The sequence below is a fragment of the Cibotium barometz genome, chromosome 46, assembly GCF_041138505.1.
Source record: "Cibotium barometz isolate CiBa-2024 chromosome 46, ASM4113850v1, whole genome shotgun sequence".
Taxonomy (NCBI): Eukaryota; Viridiplantae; Streptophyta; class Polypodiopsida; order Cyatheales; family Cibotiaceae; genus Cibotium; species Cibotium barometz.
The window spans coordinates 32782430-32806270 of NC_141091.1; the positions used below are offsets into that span (position 1 = coordinate 32782430).

At 45.3% G+C, this 23841-nt stretch overlaps 1 protein-coding gene across 1 annotated transcript in view; it reads left to right on the plus strand.

Moving 5' to 3' along the window:
- Positions 1-23841, plus strand: part of LOC147612136 (P-loop containing nucleoside triphosphate hydrolases superfamily protein) — a 68512-nt gene that overhangs the window by 17086 nt on the left and 27585 nt on the right. Inside the window, exons 2-6 of the mRNA XM_086784003.1 lie at positions 10076-10197; positions 10392-10542; positions 10644-10754; positions 20011-20146; positions 20333-20448. Of these exons, the coding sequence (XP_086640129.1) occupies positions 10076-10197; positions 10392-10542; positions 10644-10754; positions 20011-20146; positions 20333-20448 (636 nt within the window). The remainder of the gene's footprint in view (positions 1-10075; positions 10198-10391; positions 10543-10643; positions 10755-20010; positions 20147-20332; positions 20449-23841) is intronic.

The following is a 23841-nucleotide window of genomic DNA, read 5'->3' on the forward strand; positions in this document are numbered from 1 at the left end:
AAATCAACAAAATCAATGTCAATGTATCTCAGCTAGTCACTTGCAGGTTCAATTTAGAAAACCCCCAAGTTCTAGAAGATGAATTGATCGATTTTGATATAATCGGGAAGAGAGAAGTTATTGCAGAAGGTCAAGTTGAGCAAATGTATGCTCTATGTGCAGTTGATGCACTCAATTGAGCTGCAATTTGATTGTTTTCAGGTTCTGCAGAGATTGAAGAGGCTTCAGGTGCTGTACAGCAATGTGTAGGCTGTACAGCAGCTGTAGGCAGGGGCAGCAACTCAGAATCGGTCGCAGCAGTAGCACTAGGCCATGCAGCACGATGTGCGCATGCAGCACTCGCGGCAGCAAAAGAGGCAACACGCAGCCGCAAATCTGCAGCAGTACAAACAGCAAGCAGCAATCAGCGCGCAGCAGCAGCAAATCTGCAATAGCAGCGACAGCATGCAGCACCAGCAGGAAGTGCAGGAACAGCAGCGGCAGTATCTGTAGGCGCAGCAGCAACAGGTGTCACAGGTTGTATGGACGCAGCAGAGAGAGAAGAGCTTGCCCTGTAGAGAGAGAGTGTGCGTGATAGGTCAAAGCAAGGAGAGCAATGGGCAATGGGGGAAACCCTAACCCTAACCAACAGGCTCTGATACCAATGTTGGGTAGGAGGGCAGCACACACACACACACACACACAAGCTCAAGAACAGAGAAATGTGAGTGTTGGAAAAGATGTACTCAATAATGATATAATGAAAGTACAAAGGATGAGTACTAAAGTACTCTAGGGCAAACTGCCCACACACAAAAGTGTGTTTCCACGGGAAAAAACCCTTGTCCAGTTAGGGTAAAAAGTGCCCGGGGATAGAGAGGGTTCACACCATAAACGGCCGGGCGGACATGGACTAACATGACCAAGACTCAGCGCTCTGGAGTCAACTTCGATGAGACTTCGCTCCGACAGCCCGGATGATTACCATTCGAACCGTTCTTGCTCTTGCAGGACATCATAGATGGCCTGTATTCCAGATGGATGTCAAGTCAAGTGTATGTTGATCAGCCACTGGGATTTGAGGTTCCAAGTAGAAAGGACCAGGTGTATCGGCTGAAGAAAGCTTTGTATGGTCTGAAGTAGGTTCCGCGGGTTTGGTACCAGCGGATTGATTAGTTCTTTCAGAAGCTTGGCCTATGCCGTTCTCATGCAGATTCGGATCTTTATATCCTCCTTGTGGTCTATGTTGATGACCTCATCTTTACAGGTTCTTATTCTGTGAGGATCTGTTCAGTCATGGATGCTTTGGAGACATAGTTCGAGATGATGGATCTTGGCCTTTTGCATTATTTTCTTGGCTTTGAGATTTGGCAGACCCCTCAAGGTATTTTCTTCTCTTAGCAAAAGTACACACGGGAGATTCTTGACAGTTTCAGATGACTGGGTGAAGACCAGTATCTTCTCCTATGGAGACTAGTGAGAAGCTTTCTCTTCTTGATGCTTCTCCAGGGATTGATTAGGGACAGTATCGGGTTCTTGTCGGTTGTTTGGTATGGTTGACCTACTCCCGATTGGACATTTGTTTCGCAGTCAGCTTATCGAGTTCTTTCACATCCAAACCTCGTCAGCAGCATTGGCGGTGTGCTCTTAGGGTGCTTCGGTATTTGCATGGTATTTGGACTTTGGCATCTTGTATGGCCAAGGGTGCACTCTTCTTGGATGGTGTGATTCAGATTGGGTTGCAGATCCAGATACTCGGCGTTCGACCACTGGCTGTGTTTTTTCACTTGGGTCAGGAGCCATTTCTTGGAGCGGTAAAAGTAGCCTATTGTGGCGCTTTCCTCTACAGAGGTGGAGTATCGTGCAGTGTGTTATGTTGCATGTGAGGGGATTTGGTTGCAGAGATTATTGGGAGAACTTGGCTTTCCTCCTACTGGATCTACTCTTCTTTGGTGTGACAATCAGAGTTGCATCACCATCGCCAAGAACCCTGTGTTTCATGCTCGTACTAAACACATTGAGATTCAGTATCACTATGTTTGTGAACGGGTTCTTCGGAGTATTGTCCTTTAGTAGAGAATGCAACAGATTTGTTCACCAAGCCGGTGTCTCGGGCTTCCTCGGCTCCTCATCTTCAGCTTCTCGGAGTTTGTTCAGCATCTGGTGCTGAGAGGGGGTGTTAGCATATTCATCCCCATATTCTGCCCATGTATTGTGTCCACATTTGATCCCTTTTTTGGCCCTTGGTTGTGGGCTGGCCACCCCTATTTTCATCCTATTTTTCTCCATTTTCCTGTATTTTTCCTAGGTTGGGTGATGCTCCTCCAATTTGCCAGCTCCTTTTTCTCTAGTCGGCCAGGTCTTTTGTTCCAGTCGGCCAGCCCCTCATGACCTATATATAGGTGGGCTAGCCTCTTCACTTTTCATAGTTTGGTCATCTTTTGTATCCCTCACTTATGAGACCTTTATGTCTCTTGCTCGGGATTGCTTTCATTGCAGTATATTCAGCTTAGTTGCTTCATCTCTCTCTCTCTCTCTCTCTCTCTCTCTCTCTCTCTCTCTCTCTCTCGCACTTCTCAGATCAGCACACCCTAGTGCTTATCTTGCCTCCGCTTTGTGCACTCTTTCAACTAGACCCTCCTAGGGTTAAGATAATTCGTATCAAATGTGGCTTTGATGACTGTGATAGATTGTGGCTAGCAACTCCCCTTGTAGCCATAAGTTCCTTGTAACGGGGAGCATGCATCTCGGGGCGATCAACCATTAAGTTAATTAAACACACTTAAGCATGAGAGATTAAGCCAAACAATTACAAGACCATAAAAACTACACTAGGGGTCAAAAATGGGTCGGTCCCTCCCTTATGGTTTCCAAAAGAGTCTCTTGTACAAGCTTGAAATGACTGAGAGCTACCTCCACTGGCTCATTTGCATTAACTGATTACAGTAGAGAGATGAAAACATTCAAAGAGCATCGTGTCGATGTGTTGGATCAGTTGCGCGAAATGATAATGCTTTCATGACCTTGCTTACCATTGGAGGTGAATGCTCATTCACAGGGTAATCTGGTTCTCCCATAAGCCTTTAGAAGCTGTTCCATCGTGTGAAAATCTTCAAAATTGAAGCATACTTGAATACAAGTTGAATTTCTCTCTTTTCCATGCTTGTGTAGTGGTAGGGCAGCCTCTCACAACTTCAAAACAGTACGGACAGCACTATGGAATCTTCGAATCAGCCTAGAGCTCCTCCAGACAGCAATAGAGCAAGCATTTGGACTGTGGAGTGATTTTGCTCAATAAAGAGGCCAAAAACAGTCCCAACAGCGAGGTAATGAGGTAGAGAGCAAGAGACAAGAGGTAGGATCAATATGAGTTGAAAATTGCTTGTGTAGGAGAGGGAAGAAAGTGGTTGGGTAGCCTCTTGACAAGTGTCACACCAGACATGCTAGTTGACATGTGGGTTATCCAATGGGTTGCCACACACACACATGGCCATTGTTTGGGATAGCCCACACTTCATTAATGAAGGGGCATCCAACTTGTAAATTGTTCGCCTTGCTTATTATTTGTCCTCGGGTTTTTAGTGTAGTGTGAATCTTCACCGTTCACATTAGTTATAAAACATATGAACTTTATAAATGGACCAAAACCTGTAAAAGACATAAGATACATTGCGTTAGGTTCAAATAGGATTATGTACATATGCGCCCACGGGTGTCTAAGCATCCCTGGTCTTGTGGACATTCACATGCATTAAATCTAGCCAATGTCCATGCTAGAAACCAAGTTCACACATGCAAAGCATATGTGAAATAGCATGCTCATTCAATACATGTACATGTAGAGGTTACAAAGGTTCCCTTAGTGACATCACTGCTTATGTCACAACACACAAATATCTCGATATTATTATAACCCCTAAGTGGTGGTTCACACACAAACACTACCACACTCATAAGAGTGGGTTCAAACTTCACACACAGGGAAGACCTTGATTCTCAACAAAACCCCCCTCAAGGGATTATCTCATATTGTGTCAAGGATAAATCTACGCTCATGGTTTCTCATGCTAGTTTTTTGGTCAAGTCACTCATTCATCCACTTCCCTTGCACATAGTTCAACACTCAGTTGCTGGCCATTGCCATTGTAAAGCTTTACTGTTGTTATAAAAGGTGATCTTGTCCAACTCTCTCATTCTACTTTGCACTCTCATATGTTTACTGTGTATGCTTCCGCCTGTGCTATCTCCTTCAAAAACAACACATAAGTGAACTGAAAACAACACATAACTTGGACTTTAAAAAGCTCCATCATAATAACAATAGTTTGATTCCTCTATGGAAAGCTCTGTCTCTTCCATGAGATTGGTCTCTGGTCATTGTGGTTGTTTTTCCACAATATTTACACGGCTTCTTTGAGTAACAATCCTTTTCTATGTGATTGTTTCTAACACAGAGTGAACATTTCATACCTTTGAAGTTCTTTGTGAAGAAGGAGCTGTCCTCTCTTGCTTCTTTGTTCTTCATCTTCTCCTCTTCCTTGAAGAAGGTTATGATCCCTTCTAAGGTAAGACTGGGTAGGTTCTTCAAAGCGGTGATGATGAGATTTTCGTAAAGCTCATCTGGCATTGACTTCATCAGTACGGCTATGGCTACATCTTCTTCCACTTTAGCTTTAAGTGTAGCAAGTTGGTTCATGAGGGACTTCATTTTGTTCACATGAGTGTCGAAGCTTTCATGTGGTTACATGATAAGTCCATAGAATTCTATTTGCAATGAAACTTTAGAGTTCTTGTCCTGTGCTTCAAAAAGCATATCCAGCTTCTCATGGGCCTCTTTGGATGTTGGGAGATCTGCTTCATGATATATGAAATTGTTAGAGAGGCCAAGGGCTATTAGACCAAAGGCTCTTTGATTTGCTAGTTTCCAAGCTTTGCATCTTCTTGTTGAAGCATCTTATCTTCCTCGTCGTGTAACTTGGTTGAACACAATGCTAATCAATACACTTAAATACACTAAGATTTGATGGACACTTGCTCAAATACAAGAAGTAAATTGCTGAATTGACAAGAGACACACAATGAGCCGGAACGGCCGACCCCTCTCTCAAATAAAGTATATTGATCTTGGGAGAATCAAGTACATAGTGTCATGGGCATTTTTGACCAGATTTCCATACCAATGCATATGAATACAGTACTGCAAACAAGTGGTTGTCGATGTAGACTTGCAACCCACACTACCCTCTCAAGTACCCATGTTCCCTACCATCTGCTCTCAATTGTTCCACCAACACATGGTAGCAACAATCTGCAAGAGAGCACGTAGGACAAGAGAACACTACACAGGGTATGTGATCTTGTAATCCGGTTTCTCCCTCCTTGTACTTGCTTCCATATTTAAGCATTAAAGCTTACCAATTGTCAGTAGAGTCGATGACAGCGGAAGTCTTTGCGATGGAAGTCCTTGGAGTGATGAGATCTTTAATTTGTCGCATTTCTTCGTGACAAAAGTCTTCAAGAGGATGAAGGGAACCTTGGGAAAGCTTCCCCTATGGTTCAACTTGAGAAAGGAGGGCTGAAATTAGGATTTTCAGCAAAAAGACCAAAAATTACAGCAATAAAGAGAGCTGTTTTGCTGAATTTCAGTCATTGGGAGTGTGTAGGAGAGTGATTAGTATTCGGAAGCACTCTTGGAAGCTTGAAAATCACCTTAGCAAGCTTGGAAATGGAGTTGGGAAGGAAAAAGTGCAGAAAATGCAGCCCAGCAGCCCTCATGAAGGAGGCGCCAATCTCTAGAGAGGAGGAGGAGTGAGGTGGTGAGTTGTCCAGTGTAGGTGGCAGGCAGGTGCTTTGTGGAGCAAGCTAGAGCGGACACATGGTTGGTTACTCCCTTTGTACAAAGGGGATAAGGTCTGGGCGGTAGACATTGCGTTACGTCCACCTCGGGACATTAGTGTGTGTGAACACCGAGCTGGTCATAATTTATAAGTGAGTTTTGGTCGCCCAAAACTTAATGAAGTGTGTACACACTCACTTATAAGTTAGTGCTAACTTCTAAGGCCAGGTTTATGACCAATACTTACCACCTGTCACATGCCACATAACCATGTCAGCAGACAGTTTCACATGGGCAGGCATCCCCTTACCCGGAACTACACATTGGTTAAGCAAGCATGAAAACAGCATGCAATTTCAATTGCAAGCAAGCACATAAAGATGCTATGCAATGCAGCATTGGTATGGACAATCCCCGTTCATGAGACTATACCAAAATAGACGTGCTCCAGGCACGTATACGAGGTACAAGACCCAATGGAACACCAATCCACCAAGCATTTCCGGGCATGTACTTGGAGGCACAAGTCCCAACGGAAAGCCAAGTCCACAATATCACATGAGTGGCATCAATCCCTGGCATATACAACTGCCATGGACACCAGTCCAATGTACATACATGATAAGAAAGCACGGGTGGACCAATTGGGTGGCCAAATGGTGACACTTCGACAAAAGGCCAAAGGCCTTCTCTCATGAGGCTGAATTTCAGCTTTGTTTGCCAAGTATGGAAGTATTCTCCATGAAACTTCTCAATGAGCATATGGGTAGCCATAATAGGCAAAGAAATGACGGGAAGGTCTTAACAAAGGATTGGATCCAATGTTAGTGTCTAGTCCTTTACAACGAATGCCCTTGAAACATTAGGGTTTTTTGAAATTAGGGTTTAGAGAATAAGGGTTTTTTTTGAAATTGATGCTATAGGAGACTAGAGCATCACTTTAATGCAAGATATGCAGTGTCAATTTTTTTTATCAAAGTAATTAAGAGTAATTACTTTGATTAGGCAGATTTGCAGAGAATTTATCGTACCTTTGTTATTGTTGCTATTGAAGCTTGGCTTGATATTTGATGTGGAGAGCTGACTTTTGATGGTTCAGGTTATGGAAGCTTACAAGACAGGAAAATGGGCCGTTTATCGTAATGACCAAGACATCATCACGGATAAACTCCCCACACAACAGACCATAGATGCATTGAGGATGGGAGTATGGAATTGCAATGGAACACTATGGTCAGACACATGAGGCTTCACAGAGACTTACACAGATAGGGATATTATCTTCTACACAGAAACGCATCAAAGTCCCGAGAGAGGGCTACCCAAAGTGGAGGGTTATACATGGGAATCAGCTTTCAGAGGATAAACACGCACCATTGGGGGGGGGTGTGGCTCGGTAGGAGTGGCATGCTTATTTCGCCCTCATTTGAGAGGCATGCTCACAATGGTTAGACAGGATGAAGAGGCTCATTTTATGTGGATGCGATTAGCCAGCGACACGACGACCACCATTACCGACACATGCATGGTACTCTGAGGTAGTCGAGTGGTTTCATGCACATGGCATACAAATGGACCGTCTCCCCCCGTTTCAGTATAGCTTGGATTCCCCATACCTTGATCTCTCACGTCAGGAGATCAACTAGATCATCCGGTTAGGTCTACTCGGGCTACACATACACCAAACATGGGTGTCTCTGTCAAAGATTGGTAAGAAGTGTGAGTTCTATAGAGATCACTTCTTGAGACTCTCCAAGGATGGATTCTTTGAGATCCCGGGATACATATAGATACACATGTCACATGCCATGCGTATCACGATCGGCCATTTTAGGGTATCCTCCCATCGCCTCAAAGTAGAGACTAGCAAAGCTAAGGATATCCCACATGAGGAGAGGACGCATCACAGGAGCAGTAGAGGATTAGAGGTGCTTGGGCATGTACTTGATGGAGCTCAGACGACACAGGGATATAGTGTTGATTCAGCATGCTGAGAGACAGCCCCGGCTCCAACAGGACACCTCACAGAGAGCCATCACAGATTTCTTTGTGGTACATACATCCACATAGGAATCCACTGCCCACAACAGTCCCCCTACTACGACATTAAGAGCCCACCACCCGTACCCACGCTCGAGCTCCACGCCTTAGAGGAGTTCTTAGTGAGAGAGCTCGATCCATTCTGTGACCCAGACGTCCTCGACCCAGAGTATCAGGACCCTCCACCACACAGAGACAGATTCGTGAGGTTCTCCGCTGATATGTCACAGTCCCATCACAGAGGCCCGACATTCACTCCACCATCAGATTGGTTTTGGCCGAGGCGGGTATCGTCATTAGCTGATAACAGCATATCTCACTCTACACAGGATCATCCGCTGATCACATGTACTGTCAGATGTTTTCATTTTACTTTTTCTTTCAGTTTTCCATGGCTCAGTATATCCATGGTACCATTGTATTACTTTTGGTCTCATAGGCCCTTGGGGTCTTCCGTAGATGTTAATCTCTCTCTCTCTCTCTCTCTCTCTCTCTCGTAGATGTTAATCTCTCTCTCTCTCTCTCTCTCTCTCTCTCTCTCTCTCGTTGATATGCAGGAGCAGATGGTGACTTGTAGCAAGCGTAAGGATCCACAATGCTGAAGATGCCCGTTGGAGCAGCTAGGCGCGGGTACATCAGCACTGATGGTAGAAGCGATTGTTGGTGCTGTTGCATGTTGAAGGCGGCACCGACGTGGTGACAGGTTGAAGTGCGGGACCTGCCGCATAGTTGTAAGATTGTACTATAGTACGGACAGGTATGGATCATTTGCTCATTACGGATGTACGGATTTCTGGTGACTGTACTAACGCTTGAGGCAATATCAACCTGGAGCTCTGATACCAAATGTTGAATGTCCTAAGCTATGGAGGCTTGAAGAGCTTCATGGCTATGGTTGTGTGAGCAGTAACAGGTAGAGAGAGAGTTAGAGAGAGGAGACAATGCTCAAGAGAGAGAGAGTACTATACGACTCAATGATGTGATTGTTATATATTGAGTCAATGAAGTACTCGTACGTTTATGGGTTACAAAGGTTGCCTCAGTGACATCATTGCTTATGTCATAACACAAATATCTAGATATTATTGTAACCCCTCTAAGAGGTGGTTCACACTCAAACACTACCACACTCGTAAGAGTGGGTTCACACACAGGTAGGACCTTGATTCCCAACAACACTAATACTGATGTCAAATTTAGAACATTGGCCTTGTCTTGCTTTGATACCGATGTCAATGTAGCTCAACAAAAGTGTGACTTCTTCAAAACACCTTAATGCACAAAGCTGAGAATATACAAAAAATAGGAAGAGAGGAAAAGAGAATTGAAAGAAGAAGACTTTCTTCTCTCAACCTAATCTATTGCATATGATATGCAGAAGATGTTTTATATATAATCAATCTGCCAAAAATGAAACTTTTCTTGCAAATAGAGGATGAAGCCAATCCAGGACTGATTTGTGGTAATGCTGCTGTGCGGGCTGATTCCTCTATTAACCTTGACTTGATTTTCCTTCTCTCTTGTCTTCAAAACATTGCAAAAGATATGTAGAATGGAAAGTAAGGGATCTTATTATAGGAAAAATAACTCTAGTTGGCCAGCCTTTTGCAAGCCCAAAAGTAATGTCATAAAAGTCACGAAACTTTTTCAAATTGGGCTAAAAAGGTGTCCAACCCTTGGCCCCTTGGCCAAGCTGATTTACACATACTTGGTAAGTAAAAAACAGGTTCAAAACTCCCCCAAATCTGCACATTTTTGCACCATGCTGATTTTCTAATGATTTTGGCCTAACACTAACCCTAATATCACACATGCATACACTACCTACCTTTTACAAGTGTCCTCGATTGTGGCGGCACATGCTTGTGAGAACGGATGCATGTGACAATTTAGGCTCTTGTGCTTGTCACAGGCATTTCAATGGCATCCTTTTCATGATCGATTTAATCTACTTAAGTTGTTAGCTATTCGTGCATTGAAATTCCCTTTTTGTGAGGTAGTTGTTTTGTCTCATTATTTATCCAACATGCCTTCATTGTTTTTGAATTTCTTGTTTTTTAAGCAAGATTATATCATGAGTGTCCAAAGCTTGCATGAAGTCTTGTTTGTAGCCAAGTCAATGGGTTCTGATTTTTAGTAATTACACCCAAGCAAGCACTTCCTATGTGACCCCTCACCTTTTTCACTTTTTGATCTTTGCTTTCTTCCTTTTGTCATCAGGAAGTTGATCCCAATGTGGAAAGTGAAGATTTCGAGAATATTGAAGGTGGTGGATTGGTGTCAGAACTAGCTAATGCAATTCCGGGCATCGACGAAGCAATGAGTTTTGCAGAAATGCTCAAGTATTTCAATCTTTCTTAACTTGAAATTATCACGTTGCTACATATGTTGCATGGGTAAAAATCAGCTAAGTATAGAGGAAGGACTTGGGTGCAGTCGGTTCTTGCACATTCTTATCATATTGTTCCAATTGTTTAATTCCGAACCTGGATCTCAACTTTTGTGATTAAATTTCATCTCTTCTTTATTGTTGTAGGTTAGTCCAAACAATGGACTATTCTGTTATAGTTTTTGATACTGCTCCAACAGGCCATACTTTACGGTTGTTACAGTTTCCTTCGACTTTGGAGAAAGGTCTTGGTAAGATGATGAGTCTAAAGAACAGATTTGGCGGCTTGATCAGCCAAGTAAGCTCTCTTTAAGTGCATGTAGGAGGAAATGATGGGGCATAGTTTGTGAACGTGTCCAGTGGGGCTATTCTGATTCGAATGTTCAACTGCTCTGCCAGGTTTCTCGAATGTTTGGGGCAGAGGATGAGTTTGGGGAAGATGCTATTATGGGTAAGCTAGAAGGTATTCAGGATGTAATCGAGCAAGTTAACAAACAGTTTCGTGATCCCGTAAGTTCTTATTAGCTTCATATAAATTCATAAACATGGAGTTTAAACATCTTTCTTTATATTAGGATTTCCACTCACGACTGATGATGGTGGCTTCCTCCTAAGACTGCAGTTAATTAGTATACAATACACAAAGCTACAAAAATCATAAGATACGGTTTCTGTACAACACCTGACTACACAATTCACAAAGATGTAAGAATCATAAGAGGGTTTCTTGCTGGCTCACCTCCCAACCAACCTCCATCTTGATGCTACACCAACACCATGGCATACTTGTTGCCCAAACTTTGGTGTCCCATACAACAAAAAACCAATATCCAAGTGTATGGCTAAACTACCACCTAGGCCTCGCTCGGGTCTCAATCCCCAAGGAGACCTCCTTGTGATGGATGTTGGTTATGAGCCAATAACTCACTTATATAGGTGTGGAATATAATAAAATCACACCTATCAATGAATAGGTCCTTTCGCACCAGCCCGTGCCGTAAGTAATTTTCACTTTCTGGTAGGGATGCATTCGATGAAGGATTCCCGAGTGAAAGAGGACAAAAATTGCAAGAGAAGCAAGCTGTAAATTCTGCAAACACAGCCATGGATATGGCTGGTGTTAAGCTCTCGACTCTTCTGCATGAGGATCAAAGGAAGGGAGAGTCGTTGGGAGATATTGGCTGAATTTTCTGATGTTTTTCCTCAGTAGTTACCTTACCTCCATCTAGGAGTGTTAATCATAAGATTTAATTCGTTCGTGGAGCTATTTAAGAATTCATATCTGTTGAGTATGAAGGAAGAGGATGAGATTATGAGGCAACTTGATGAATATCTCAGGATGGGGCATATTTGGCGAGGTGAAGCCCCTTGGGAGCATCAATGATTCTGGTGGGCAAGAAGTACGTCTATGCAGTTGTGCGTGGACTATAAGGGTTTTAACAAAGTCACTGTTTAGAACAAGTATCCTTTGTCGAGGTCCTTTATCCAAGCACCGATGACCTCATAGATCGTCTTCATGGTGTGAAGTACTCGCTTAGAAGATCTTCGAATTCCTCCTGAAGATGGAAGCCTTTTCCAAAGGTCCCATCGCCATCAAGATTCTCTATGTCACGTGCACACCCTTCAGGTGTACAGTGACATGGCATCATTTTAGCATCATAAACATCATCAGGAGTTATCAGGCATTTTATGGACATTTAAATGAATGTTTCAGCATGTACCACATGGTATGGGTTGGATTCAGCATTGTAGCATCACATTAGCCATCTAGACAAGCATTGGGACATGGTGGAGGCAGCCGACAGCATGTTTACATCAGCCGACTAGCATTTTATACCATTTATGGTATTTTCTGGGAGTCGTGAGCATTTCAGTACTGGCCGACTGCAGTCAAGCTGGCCGACCAGCACAGTCCCCCATATAAATAGAGACCTCAGCGTTTTAGTCCATGATGGCATCTGACTGCAGCGTTCAGCCCCTCAACGTATTCAGTCCAGCATAGCATACATCCCAGCATCCAACAGTGTGTTCTTCAGCGTTTCTACTCCAGGAGGGCTGGGAACAGCAGTGCATCCATCATCATCGCATTCAGTCCAGCATCGCAGCCCAGCGCATCAGTCCATCTGAACAGCAAACGCATAGAGCATCATCTTCAGCCGGAGAGCATCTGCGTTTCAGTTGAGCAGTTCAGCATCAGTTCCCAGCCATCCCTTCAGCGTTTCCTTCCTAGGAGACAAGGGAAAGACAGTGGGACAGCAGTTCATTCAGCATATCAGTATATTCAGCATATAGGCAGCATATTCAGCATCATAGATCTATTCAGATCTCATTGTAACCCATTCATCTAATATAGCTGCATTGCATTGCATTGACACTATTTGTCTTTCTTAAACATCATTAAGTGCAGTTTAGTTAGACTAAGGTTGAGATTACTACGGTCGAAGACCTCACATGTCACATTGGTATCAGAGCGTTACAGGGTAACCAGCCTTAGATCATGTTCATTCCATCAGTCATTCAGTCAGACATCATGTTAATCGCTTCCGCACAGATAAACCCAGTTCTCAAAATCTTGCAGGCCACCCTTAGGGATTTCCCCTTAGGTATGCATTAGTAACCCATCCATCTGCATTCTTGCACAGCATATAGGGTTGCACATGGCTTGCATAGCAGACATCTTAGCAGTCAGTCTTGCATCTGCAAGGCATACATGTTTACCCATGAACTCTCTGGGGAAGAATGACATCCATCATCAAAGGAGGACATAAGTTTTGGGCTTCAACTGGCAGCAGCAGGGGGTTTCTCTTCCACAGAAGATGGAAGTTTGCTCCAACATCGCATCAGGAGGTTCAGAGCTTTAGGAACGACGGAGATGGTAGGTGAAAGGTTTCCACAGGTAGGTCAGGGGTGACTCAGGTATTTCCAAGCAGTTTTAGCAGCATTTGCCATTCAGTTCCCGCAGTACATAGAGTCTTGGCTCAAAGGATTTCACTCCTGAAGACGACCTCAGTCCCGGCAGCAGAAGACAGAAGGGGCAGTGGTTCGGAGGAGAAGGATCACCAGAGGAGTCGAAGGTTGCCAGGTGTATCACCCAGCAACAGTTTAGCAGCGGGGAATGTCAGGTGCACACCCTTCAGGTGTACAGTGACATGGCATCATTTTAGCATCATAAACATCATCAGGAGTTATCAGGCATGTTATGGACATTTAAATGAATGTTTCAGCATGTACCACATGGTATGGGTTGGATTCAGCATTGTAGCATCACATTAGCCATCTAGACAAGCATTGGGACATGGTGGAGGCAGCCGACAGCATGTTTACATCAGCCGACTAGCATTTTATACCATTTATGGTATTTTATGGGAGTCGTGAGCATTTCAGTACTGGCCGACTGCAGCCAAGCTGGCCGACCAGCACAGTCCCCCATATAAATAGAGACCTCAGCGTTTTAGTCCATGATGGCATCTGACTGCAGCGATCTGACTGCAGCGTTCGGCCCCTCAACGTATTCAGTCCAGCATAGCATACATCCCAGCATCCAACAATGTGTTCTTCAGCGTTTCTACTCCAGGAGGGCTGGGAACAGCAGTGCATCCATCATCATCGCATTCAGTCCAGCATCGCAGCCCAGCGCATCAGTCCATCTGAACAGCAAACGCATAGAGCATCATCTTCAGCCGGAGAGCATCTGCGTTTCAGTTCAGCAGTTCAGCATCAGTTCCTAGCCATCCCTTCAGCGTTTCCTTCTGAGGAGACAAGGGAAAGATAGTGGGACAGCAGTTCATTCAGCATATCAGTATATTCAGCATATAGGCAGCATATTCAGCATCATAGATCTATTCAGATCTCATTGTAACCCATTCATCTAATATAGCTGCATTGCATTGCATTGCATTGACACTATCTGTCTTTCTTAAACATCATTAAGTGCAGTTTAGTTAGACTAAGGTTGAGATTACTACGGTTGAAGACCTCACATGTCACACTCTAAGCACTTAATACCATCAAATTGGGAATGAAGACCTGTCTGCATGACCTCGCCGAAGGCTGCCTTAAGACCAGCCTTCAAGTGGTCCGAGTGATAGTGGAAGGAGACTGGGATTTCATCCTCATCCAGGCACTTCTTGCGAGGAAGAGCTTGAAGGGCCTTTTCTAGCTCATCCACGGAACGGGGAGTCAAGATTTGCTGAAGTCTAGCCGACACAATTATTTGAGAGAGTGATCAAATCCACTCTCGCGCATTGCTTTGAAGCGGGCGAGGAGGGTTTGTTTGAGAGCTGTCGATAAAAGTTGGAGGCAATGGTGTGAATCTGGGTTCTATTTGAGGTCACCATGCAGATGCCGTCTCGTAGGGGTCCTATGTCGCCAATCTCTATACCCAAGGTGGTTGCCATCTGTGTAGAGATGAAGTTATCTATTGCACAATCATCAAACATGAATAAGGCAGGCTGATCCTTGATTTGTCCCCAAGCTTTGCATACCACCCTCTCTTTGCCATCATGCTCAGTGTTACCTTGTACATCGGGAATGGCATGCACATTAGCCTTGGGTGGCTTGTCCTCTTGCTTTTGCTTGCAGGTAGGGCATTGTCTAAACATGTGCTCTTTACCACCACAAGAAAAGCATTTCCCCTCTTTTGCATATTGCTCCCTTTGCTCGGGAGTCAAGCCAAACTTGTTCTTCTTTAGTCCAATGTCCTTGGATGGGGTATTTTCAGCTTTACCTCCCTTTTGGGCTTCCCGAAAGCTCTTTTTAGGTGGCTGTCCACCTTTTATCAGGTTTGGAACATCCCTCTCTGTCACGACCCTGTGTTTTTCTCTGGACAAGATGCAGGTGTGCACGGGGACATGGTGGACAGTGTGAATGGCATCAGGTTGGAGTCAAAAAAGTAAACCCATGTGTGGACAACCCCAAGTGTGAAGGGGGCCAAGTGATTAAAGTTTTCTCTCATAACCCATGGGGACAAAGGATTTTGGAGGGGACAAAAGTTTAAAATCCTTTAAAAATAAAAGAACCCCTTTTTGGGGATAATCGTGGCCCTTATGCTATTTTGGGGCCACGTGTGTGTTTTTCTGAAGAAGAGGGGCTGGCGGGCAGAATAGAGGCGCCTATCTCTTGATGAGCATGTGCTTTTTGGGAGAAAAATAGGGCTGGTCGCCTGAAGATAGATGGGCTGGCTTTTTCGTTGGAAAGCAGGCTGCTTGGCTGGGCGCACAGAACTGCAGCTGAACTCTCTCTCATGCTCGTGTGAAGGGCGTGAGGGATTTTCTGAAAAGTAGGCGCATACAGGCTGGGCTGATTGCAGGCGTGGGAGAGAAACATATGCACAGAACTGGCTGTTGGGCTGCGCTGAAATTCTCACAGCCTGAACTTCACAGGCAGGCTTGCTTTTTGGGGAAAGTACATGGGCTGGTTGCTGTGCTGCAGAGAACACAGGTGCAGACTGAACCCTTCCCTTTCTTCTTGGCTTTTGGAGGGCTGTCTGGCCTGCTGCGCAACAGAACACACAGGCGCCTTCTAGATCTCTCTCCTTTTCCTGTGTTTTTAGCAAGAGACTGGCTGGCTACACTGCTGTCCATACAGGCAGAGCTGACATCGAAACGTGGACTGTAGGAGGGAGTGCAAGGCTGGACAGCAGTTCCACCTACAAGTGTTTTCTCTCTCTCTCTATCACGTCGAATCAGGTGTTGGACTGCAGGCGGCTGTAGGACAAGAAGGCAGGACACAACGGGGCTTTTCCTCGTGTCTTTTTCTCTCTTGTGGAAAGCGACATAAAGACTGTAAGTCTCTCTTTCTTTGTGAGCAAGTGGGACTGCAGGTGATGTCCTTCGGAGTCTCTCTTTTCACTGGCTCAAGACTGTTCCAGAGTGGTTCTCTCTAGCCCTTTGTGAGAGGAAGGGTTTGGCAGTTCAGAGGGTGGAAACAGGACAGTTTATGGGCTGTTTTTGCTTGGCTGCAAATTCAGCAATGCACTTGGGTTTTTGGCTGCAAGTACAGGTCAATTGGTTATGTTTCTTGGCATGGGAGTGATGCAAGCTCGCATGGCTGCGTGCTCATGGAGCAGATTGTTTTCTTCCTGCTAGAAAGGAATAGTGGGACCTACAGTTATGGGCATCTCTATGTTGCCAGATGTTTCATGAGGGAACAGGTAAGTAGATGTATGGAAACAGGACAGAAGCTTCAAAGGGAAACAGGCCTAAGGGTTTCATGTGGAAACAGGTCATAGGTTTTCTCGAAGAGACATGTTTTTGGGTTTCTCCAGGAGATAGGTCACATGCAGGTAGAAGGTACAGGAATGGACACATGTATGGTACAGCCTTGCTACTGATTGGACAGGGGACAGGGAATCCATGACAGAGATGGAAATACCCTTGGAAGGTAGAGAGGGTTGTACAGGTTTGTCGACTGTATGGTATGCTGTGCTGTGATACTCTTTTGAGAGACAGTTTGGGAGTCTGTGTTGTGATGCAGAAGCACTGGATGTGTCAGGGTGTGATGCTGTTCATAGTGTGAGAGGCTATGGATGGTTGTGGCAGCCCTGATCATGGGAGAAAGCTTCTGTATGCAGACTCAATGTGAGAGAGTCTTTTGATATGAACAATGGCTGGACTTGTTTGTGGATGCCGTGTGGATTTGAAGCCATGATGCAGGTTCTTTGCAGGCTTCAGGAGTTCTACTGTGACGGTTGAGTTCCCAGCCTTATATTGTAATCAAAGCTCTTATAATCAATTAAAGAAATACCGCAAGGGGCGCCACTGCGATTTGGGGCCAATCGGTGTCCGTGTACTGTTTGCAGGAGCACTCTAGCTCCCCCTGTTTGTTTTCTTTTTCTAGGTCCTCAATGGTGTTGAAGTGTTTTATGTGCAAGTGTTTGTTTCACCGCCCGTCAAGGCCGGTTTCACTCTCTTTGCTCTTAGAACTTCCTTGATCTGCTTAATTTTAAGCACCAATTGCTCTGTAGCAAGAGAGCAGATGCTATGAGCTGCTGAAGGGTGTGTTTCGGGTGTAATTCGATGCCCGAATGGTAAGCTGTTTGCAACCCGGAGCGAAACTTCCTTTTCTTTTCATCTTTGGAGAGTTGCATGAAGGGAGTAACCTCAAGCAAGACTTTCCAAAATTTGTTGACATATTGTTGCACACTCTCATTATCTTTTTGCTCAGGTCTATCCCACTTTTGTGTGAGAGTTTGCTCTGCATTTGGAGGCAGAAATCGGGCATAAAATCTGTCCTTGAACTCTTTCCAAATACAAATGGGATCTTTGGTGGTCTTTTCAGTGATCCACCAATGGACAGCTGTCCCCTTCAAAAACATGCTTGCATGACGAATTTTAGACTTCTCAGTGAAGTTCTCATTACTAAAAGCAATGTCAAACTGAGCCATGAAAGCAAGCTATTTGGAGGCATCATACTCTCCATGAAAGGCATCAAACTTCACGGACTTGTCTCTTGTCTTAAACTCTTTGAGCTTTTTGGGATGTAATTCATGTTCTTCTCTCTTTCTCTTTCCCCTATCCAACGGGGCAGTCCTCTCTGCATGGGCTTCATGGGCAACCAAAGATGTTTCACGAGGCACGGTGGCATGTGCATTATGGATTTATGGCCCATATGCATGTGGCCACATGTGAACATGGTACAAATCTGGCCGCTCTATGGAGTGACAGTCCCATAGAAGTGGCTCCAGAAATGGAGATGGACCAAATGGTGACACTTGTCCTGAGGCTCTGCATCCGAGGCTCTCTGCAAATGAACGCATTGCCTCTAGCGCTGATCCGTAGAGTTTGGCCAATGTGTGGCCAATCATGATCGTGCTGTAATTATTAGGATCAAGTGGATCTCCGGCTTTGAGGATGGGGTTGATGGTGTTGGTGGACCAAGAGGGTGGAAATCCTTCACAAAGGGCTCTATTGAACATGTAGGCTAGTAGGGGCGCCAAGGTATCATCGGCATGCGAGATGTACTCGGCAGTGAGTTCCTCATGATCTTGTGCTCGCCCATTGCGTAGTCTACGAATGGCCTTGAGGACCATGCCCTTTGTGAAAAAGGTGGAGGTGGTGGGACGGGGATCTGGTGGTGGGGGTAGGGGTGGCTGATGGGGGATATAATAGAGGGAGCGTGCATAGGAGTGCCATGTGTCCGGGCAGGTGATAGGTGTGGGGGCGATGTTCTTGAAGTTTCCTCCAGGCCTCTTTGCAGTTCGGCCCTAAGAAAAGTCAGTATAACTCATCCTCTTTCCGAGCGTAGAACTCCCGTTTCTTGCGTTGGGTTACGCTTGGCGTTTCGTGATTTGCCCAATCTGTACATTATGCTTAAGATGGGATCATGTGGCTTGGCATTCGTCATCATACCAACAGTTTTGGGGCATGGAACCGCAAGGTGGCTTGGTAGTAGACCGCCGCGTGCAGATGAAAGAAGTGGTGGCAGATGTGTGGTGTATGGTTGTGAGCTGTGATGTGAGGGTGGATAGGGGGACAATAGGTTCCACATCCTGGAGTTGGCGGTAGATGTGGTTGGAGTAAACAAGGTCAAGCTCGTGATCAAAAAGGACGTGAGTGTAATGTGAGATGGGGGGTGGTGGTGGAGGGACGGGTGGTGTGCAGGTAAGAGTGAAAGAGAGGTAGGCATGGTCAGCTTCAAAGGGGGGTGGCGGGATGGAGAAGTCGGGGAGAAGGTGTGCCAAAGCCGGAGATCCCATAAGGTAGCCCATGGTGCTAGTACCTCCTGAGTGGGAAGGATGTGAGGGCGTCGGAGGAGGACCATCGAGACATCCTGTTATAGATAACGAGACTATGTGCAGCTCCCAGCTCTAAGAAATATCTCCCATACACCGTGACCTCCTCACGGTCTTGTGATGATCTCTACCGCCCTGTGTTAGTGATTCCGGCTCCTGAAGTCTGATAGGGTCATCGAGATTGAGTAGTGGGACCTGCTGACTTCCCATCTTGGCGTTGAAATCCTTGAGCAGGAGGACTTCCCCCAGCTGTGAGAGCTCCATAATATCCCCATGTAATGGTAAGTATGGTGACTGGCCATGCTGTGCGGCGTAAGGGGAGTGGCGTGGTGCAAAATAACACACAACAATGTGGATGACTCTGTCATTGCTAAGTTGTAGGCGCACCCAAAGATACCGTGCATCCTCGTCCTTCCGGACGATGCTGAGAATTTGTGGAAGATGGGATCTAAAAAGGATAGCTACCCCTCCAAAGCCACGTACTCCTCCTGATGTGCAGGTCTTGCCTCGGAAAGTTGACTCCCACTCATACCCGGCTATATATGGTAAGCCCCTCTTAGGGCTTTGATGAGTCTCTGTATAAAAAATGACATCCCTGCTTGTGAGAATCTCGCTCAAGCCTCTTGGATTCGACCACAACATGCCATTGCAGTTCCATACTGCTAACCTCAGGCGTTTGGTCTCATAGACCCCGCGTCCCTATTTGGGATGGCGCTCAGTGATAATGACCCTACCATCACTGTAGATAGCCCACTGGCCTGCTCTACGGGCCTCATGAACTGCCACCATCGCCTCACGCCGGCGTGCCACCTGTGCTGGGGTGAGATCATCTCCCATGTGCACTTGTGTGCCCTTGAGGGCAGCCCGCCTGTTTAAGCAGGCTTGTCTGTTGGTGGCATCAGGGAATCTAATGATGAGGGGCCGTTCTCGTGTCATATTCTTGCCTGCCCTCCATGAGAGAGAGAGAGAGAGAGATCCTATCTGTTTTCTTTGAGTGGGTGAGATTGATATGCCCTTGCTTCTTGTATTGTGCAGGACTTGACCACATTTGTTTGCGTATGCATTCCAGAATTTCTCTCCCTATATGAAACAGAGAGACTGGTCCAAGAACTTGCTAAATTTGAAATCGACACCCATAATATCATCATAAATCAAATTCTTTTTGAAGAAGGTTAGATCACCTCTTTCTTCTGTTCCTTTTCACTTTCAACAGTGCATGTCTGGATAACCATGGGATATGTGATAATTGGTTTTTGATACTTTACCTTCTTTTGATGTGTGTTTGGATGTTGTAAATCATGATTACTATTTGGGCATTTTTAATCTGTTAGTTGGCCTTTCAATTGTTTTTGAGCAGGTGTGGACTCCAAGCTGTTGCGTGCTCGAATGCGGATGCAACAAAAATATCTTGATCAATTTTATGAACTTTATGAAGACTTTCACATCACTTTGCTGCCTCTTCTTCCTGAGGAGGTGTGCTTCACTTGTTTTTACTAATTTTTAGTACCTTCTTGCCATTATGTTTGAAGACTTCCTGTGTGTTGGCTTGTGCATGTGGGTGGGCTTTCTTAGATGTGGAGATATTTGTGTTGATCCACCTAGACATACTTAACACCATAAGAGAATTGGGTGGGCTTTCTAATGCGGAGAGATTTGTGTTAATCCACCTAGACATACTTAACACCATTAGAGAATTGTGCTGCTGGGAGTCGGTGTCCATGGAGGTGACAAACTGAATGGTGCAGTTACAGCTCTGATTTTTTCTCGACATTTTGAGACATGGCTATCTATCATTACAGATGGCTAGTATGTTAGATCTGCATGGCCAATGACATTAAAAGTAGGGGAAGATAGAGAGACAAGGAGGTTATCATATCTTGCAGTGGAGGTTTAAAGGAATTGATTTTGCCATGTTTTTTGGGTGAGTTTTACACTAGGACAGCATGTAGTTTTGACTTTTAGGGATGTTCTTGTGATGTCATAAAACATTGACATGAAACACATTTAGAGAGTGACATGGATGCACATTCTGGGGAATGGAATTACTGAATTGGTTTTTTTTTTTTTTTTGGAAAAGAGACTTCTATTAAGTATGAAAAAATTACAAAAAGGGAGATTTCAGATCAAGCAGGGGGGAAATCTCAACCAATCTGGTGCCTTGTGTTGCCATTGGCAAGGTCCCATGTGAGTGGTAGTGAAAAAAGATGCCATGATCCCACTCTCTCATGAACTAGCCACGCTCTCTCTCTGCAGCCCTCGAGGATCCCTGAATCCTGGCCCAAGTGGCCATGAGCGTGTGGATAATATCACACCAAATCGTGCAAATGCACTGTGTATCATAAACCGAAGTGCCCTCCATCGCCTCAATGCATCTAGCCTTCCAAATGTGCCAGTGATGCTAGCAATGATCTCCCATGCAGTGTCCAACCTCTGTGGGTGATATGTAGCTTGACTCTGGCAGGTCTTGAAGATGGTTCCATTGACCCACCCCCTAGCTAAACCTCATGACCATGTCTCTGTCGTTCCCCTCAAACCTGAGTTGAGGACCCAACTGTGTCAACCAACTAATAGCTCCAAAACAAATGTAGGCATCCCTCCTCATCCTTCCAAAATGGTGTGCTATTGCAGTCCAAATCCTATGTGCCTCCTTGCACTCCCGTAGGCAATGGTAGACTATCTCTGAAGCTCTTGCGCATCTCGGGCAACTTGGACTAGCACCAACGACCGATCTCCACTGGTTGGTGGCAAGACCACCATGTAGAGAAGCCAAATAAAAGAGGAAATCTTCATTTCTGTGTATGAGTGCCATAACCTTTGCCAAAAAGCTCTCTGAATGTCAAGGGTGATCCCATAAGCCTCCCATTGAGGTCTAAGAGTAGGGACTTTCTAGATGTGTCCCAGAACAAGGTGTTTGGCGTTTTGCACAACGTAACTAAAGAAGGGCATGCTTTTCATGGGGTTAAGAGCATCCCTCCACTCCCACTAACAGGGGTCCCAATGCAGGTATGTGATAGGACACCCGCCATATAACTAGAGGCTCCAAGTATCTGTAATCATCCCATGAGGGGGATCAATATAGAAGTGCTTCCTTGCTCTGTGTACCATTGTCACCGGCCAGACCATCAAACCCTCAATGATATCCTGCCCAAGACTTCTCTCCAAGGACCATCTATTGTGAATGGCGGTACATCACAAAATGGGAAGGCACATGACCTGAAGGGGTACCCCTGTCGCTGAAAACACCCCAAACCATAAGTGATGAGGCCCTTCCACGAAGTTCCGTGTGATCTAGTGCTTGGGTATGGCTGCATCAATTTGCATAATCCTTTGATTAGTGCCTCTCAAGTGCTGTGTGGGAAGCATTCTCTCATCCTCTATGAGGTTTTTAAGCCACTTCCAATCCAATGGTGGGGAAAAGAGTCGCCCAAGCATACTCATCAAAATCAAGTCATTCTATACAATGGGCTGCGTGTTAGCCTCCTCAAGTGACCGCGGAGGTATATGAACCAAGAAACTCATCATGCAATCCCAGGCTCATAGAAGAGATCCCTCCAAAGGTGAAGAAGCTGGTTGGTGCTCTGCATTCGAAAAAATAAAACATGGTCTGCGAATCCAATCACCTTCCCTAACCGGAGTGCACCTCGTAATCTGCTGCAAAAGAAAGTCTTTCCAAGGCTCTGTGCAAGGAAGAAATCCTCTAACAACCAGTTTACAGAGCAAGAAAAAAGGTTTGTTGCATCTGCCACCCATCTATGTCCAAAATGCCTGAGTAGCATGAAATGTGAACTCAGCCACCTATCCATGGCCACCTGTATCTCAGCTCTAACTGTGAACAAGAGATCTGTGATCCAAGGGAACACAGGATGCTTCTCGTGTTCCCGAAGCGCAGCCAACCTGCGTCTGATGGCTCGATCTTTGTCCAGAGCCTCTTCTTTCTTGGCCAAAGCAAAAAGATGATAGTGCTCCAAATCCCTCTTATCTCTAGTGAGGTCTTTGCATTGAGATAGAGAGAGTTTGGGATGCGAACACGAGGTGACGCCTAGGCACAAGACAACAGGGCAGTGATCTCACTTGGCAGTACCAGGCAAGATGGCAATAGTACCTCCCCTATCCAAGCGCTAGCAGTCATCCACATAAAACCTATCCAAACGTGCAAGTTTTATTCCTCTTGCGTAACCATAATTCATTGTCCTCTAGCAGGTATATAACACCATGACCAATAACATGAGGCAAAAGTGATGCTGACACTGAAATGCATACCCACCTTTGCTCCCTTGTGCACAAGACCAAAAAGTGTATCTAGAAAGGATTTTACCAGTTTTACCACACTAATGTATATCCAATTTGTGCTCTTGCAAGAGTAGCACATCCATAGGTTCACCTGTAATGGCAGGGTGGAGCTGATCCTTAACAAGGCGCTTCCTACTGTTGGTGGGATAGACCGTGCACATTCCATGAGACAATCCTCATGGTAAAGAAGTGGTTTTGACTCCGGACTTGAGAAACTGCTTAGTCGGAGTCTGAACCTGCCTCCCATAATTTTGGAGGAGGGGGTAATCCTTGGAAAATCCACTGTCAGCATGTTCACTCTTTCCTAGGCTTTGCACAGTCTCTGCATACGTGCGCAATGCATGGGTACCTTGCAAGGCATCGTGGCATACATCCTGATGTGCATCCTGCAGGGCCTTAGAAGATGGCAACGTGTCTTGTGCATCCATACCAAGTGCATCCTACATGTTGTCCATCCCAAGCAAGGACTCAACATAGTCATTCTGCCCTGATGCAACATCCTTCTGCGAGGATGACTTTGTAAACGCATCACTGTGATACAATACATCATCACTCTGGACGTTGTCTTTGGGAGAG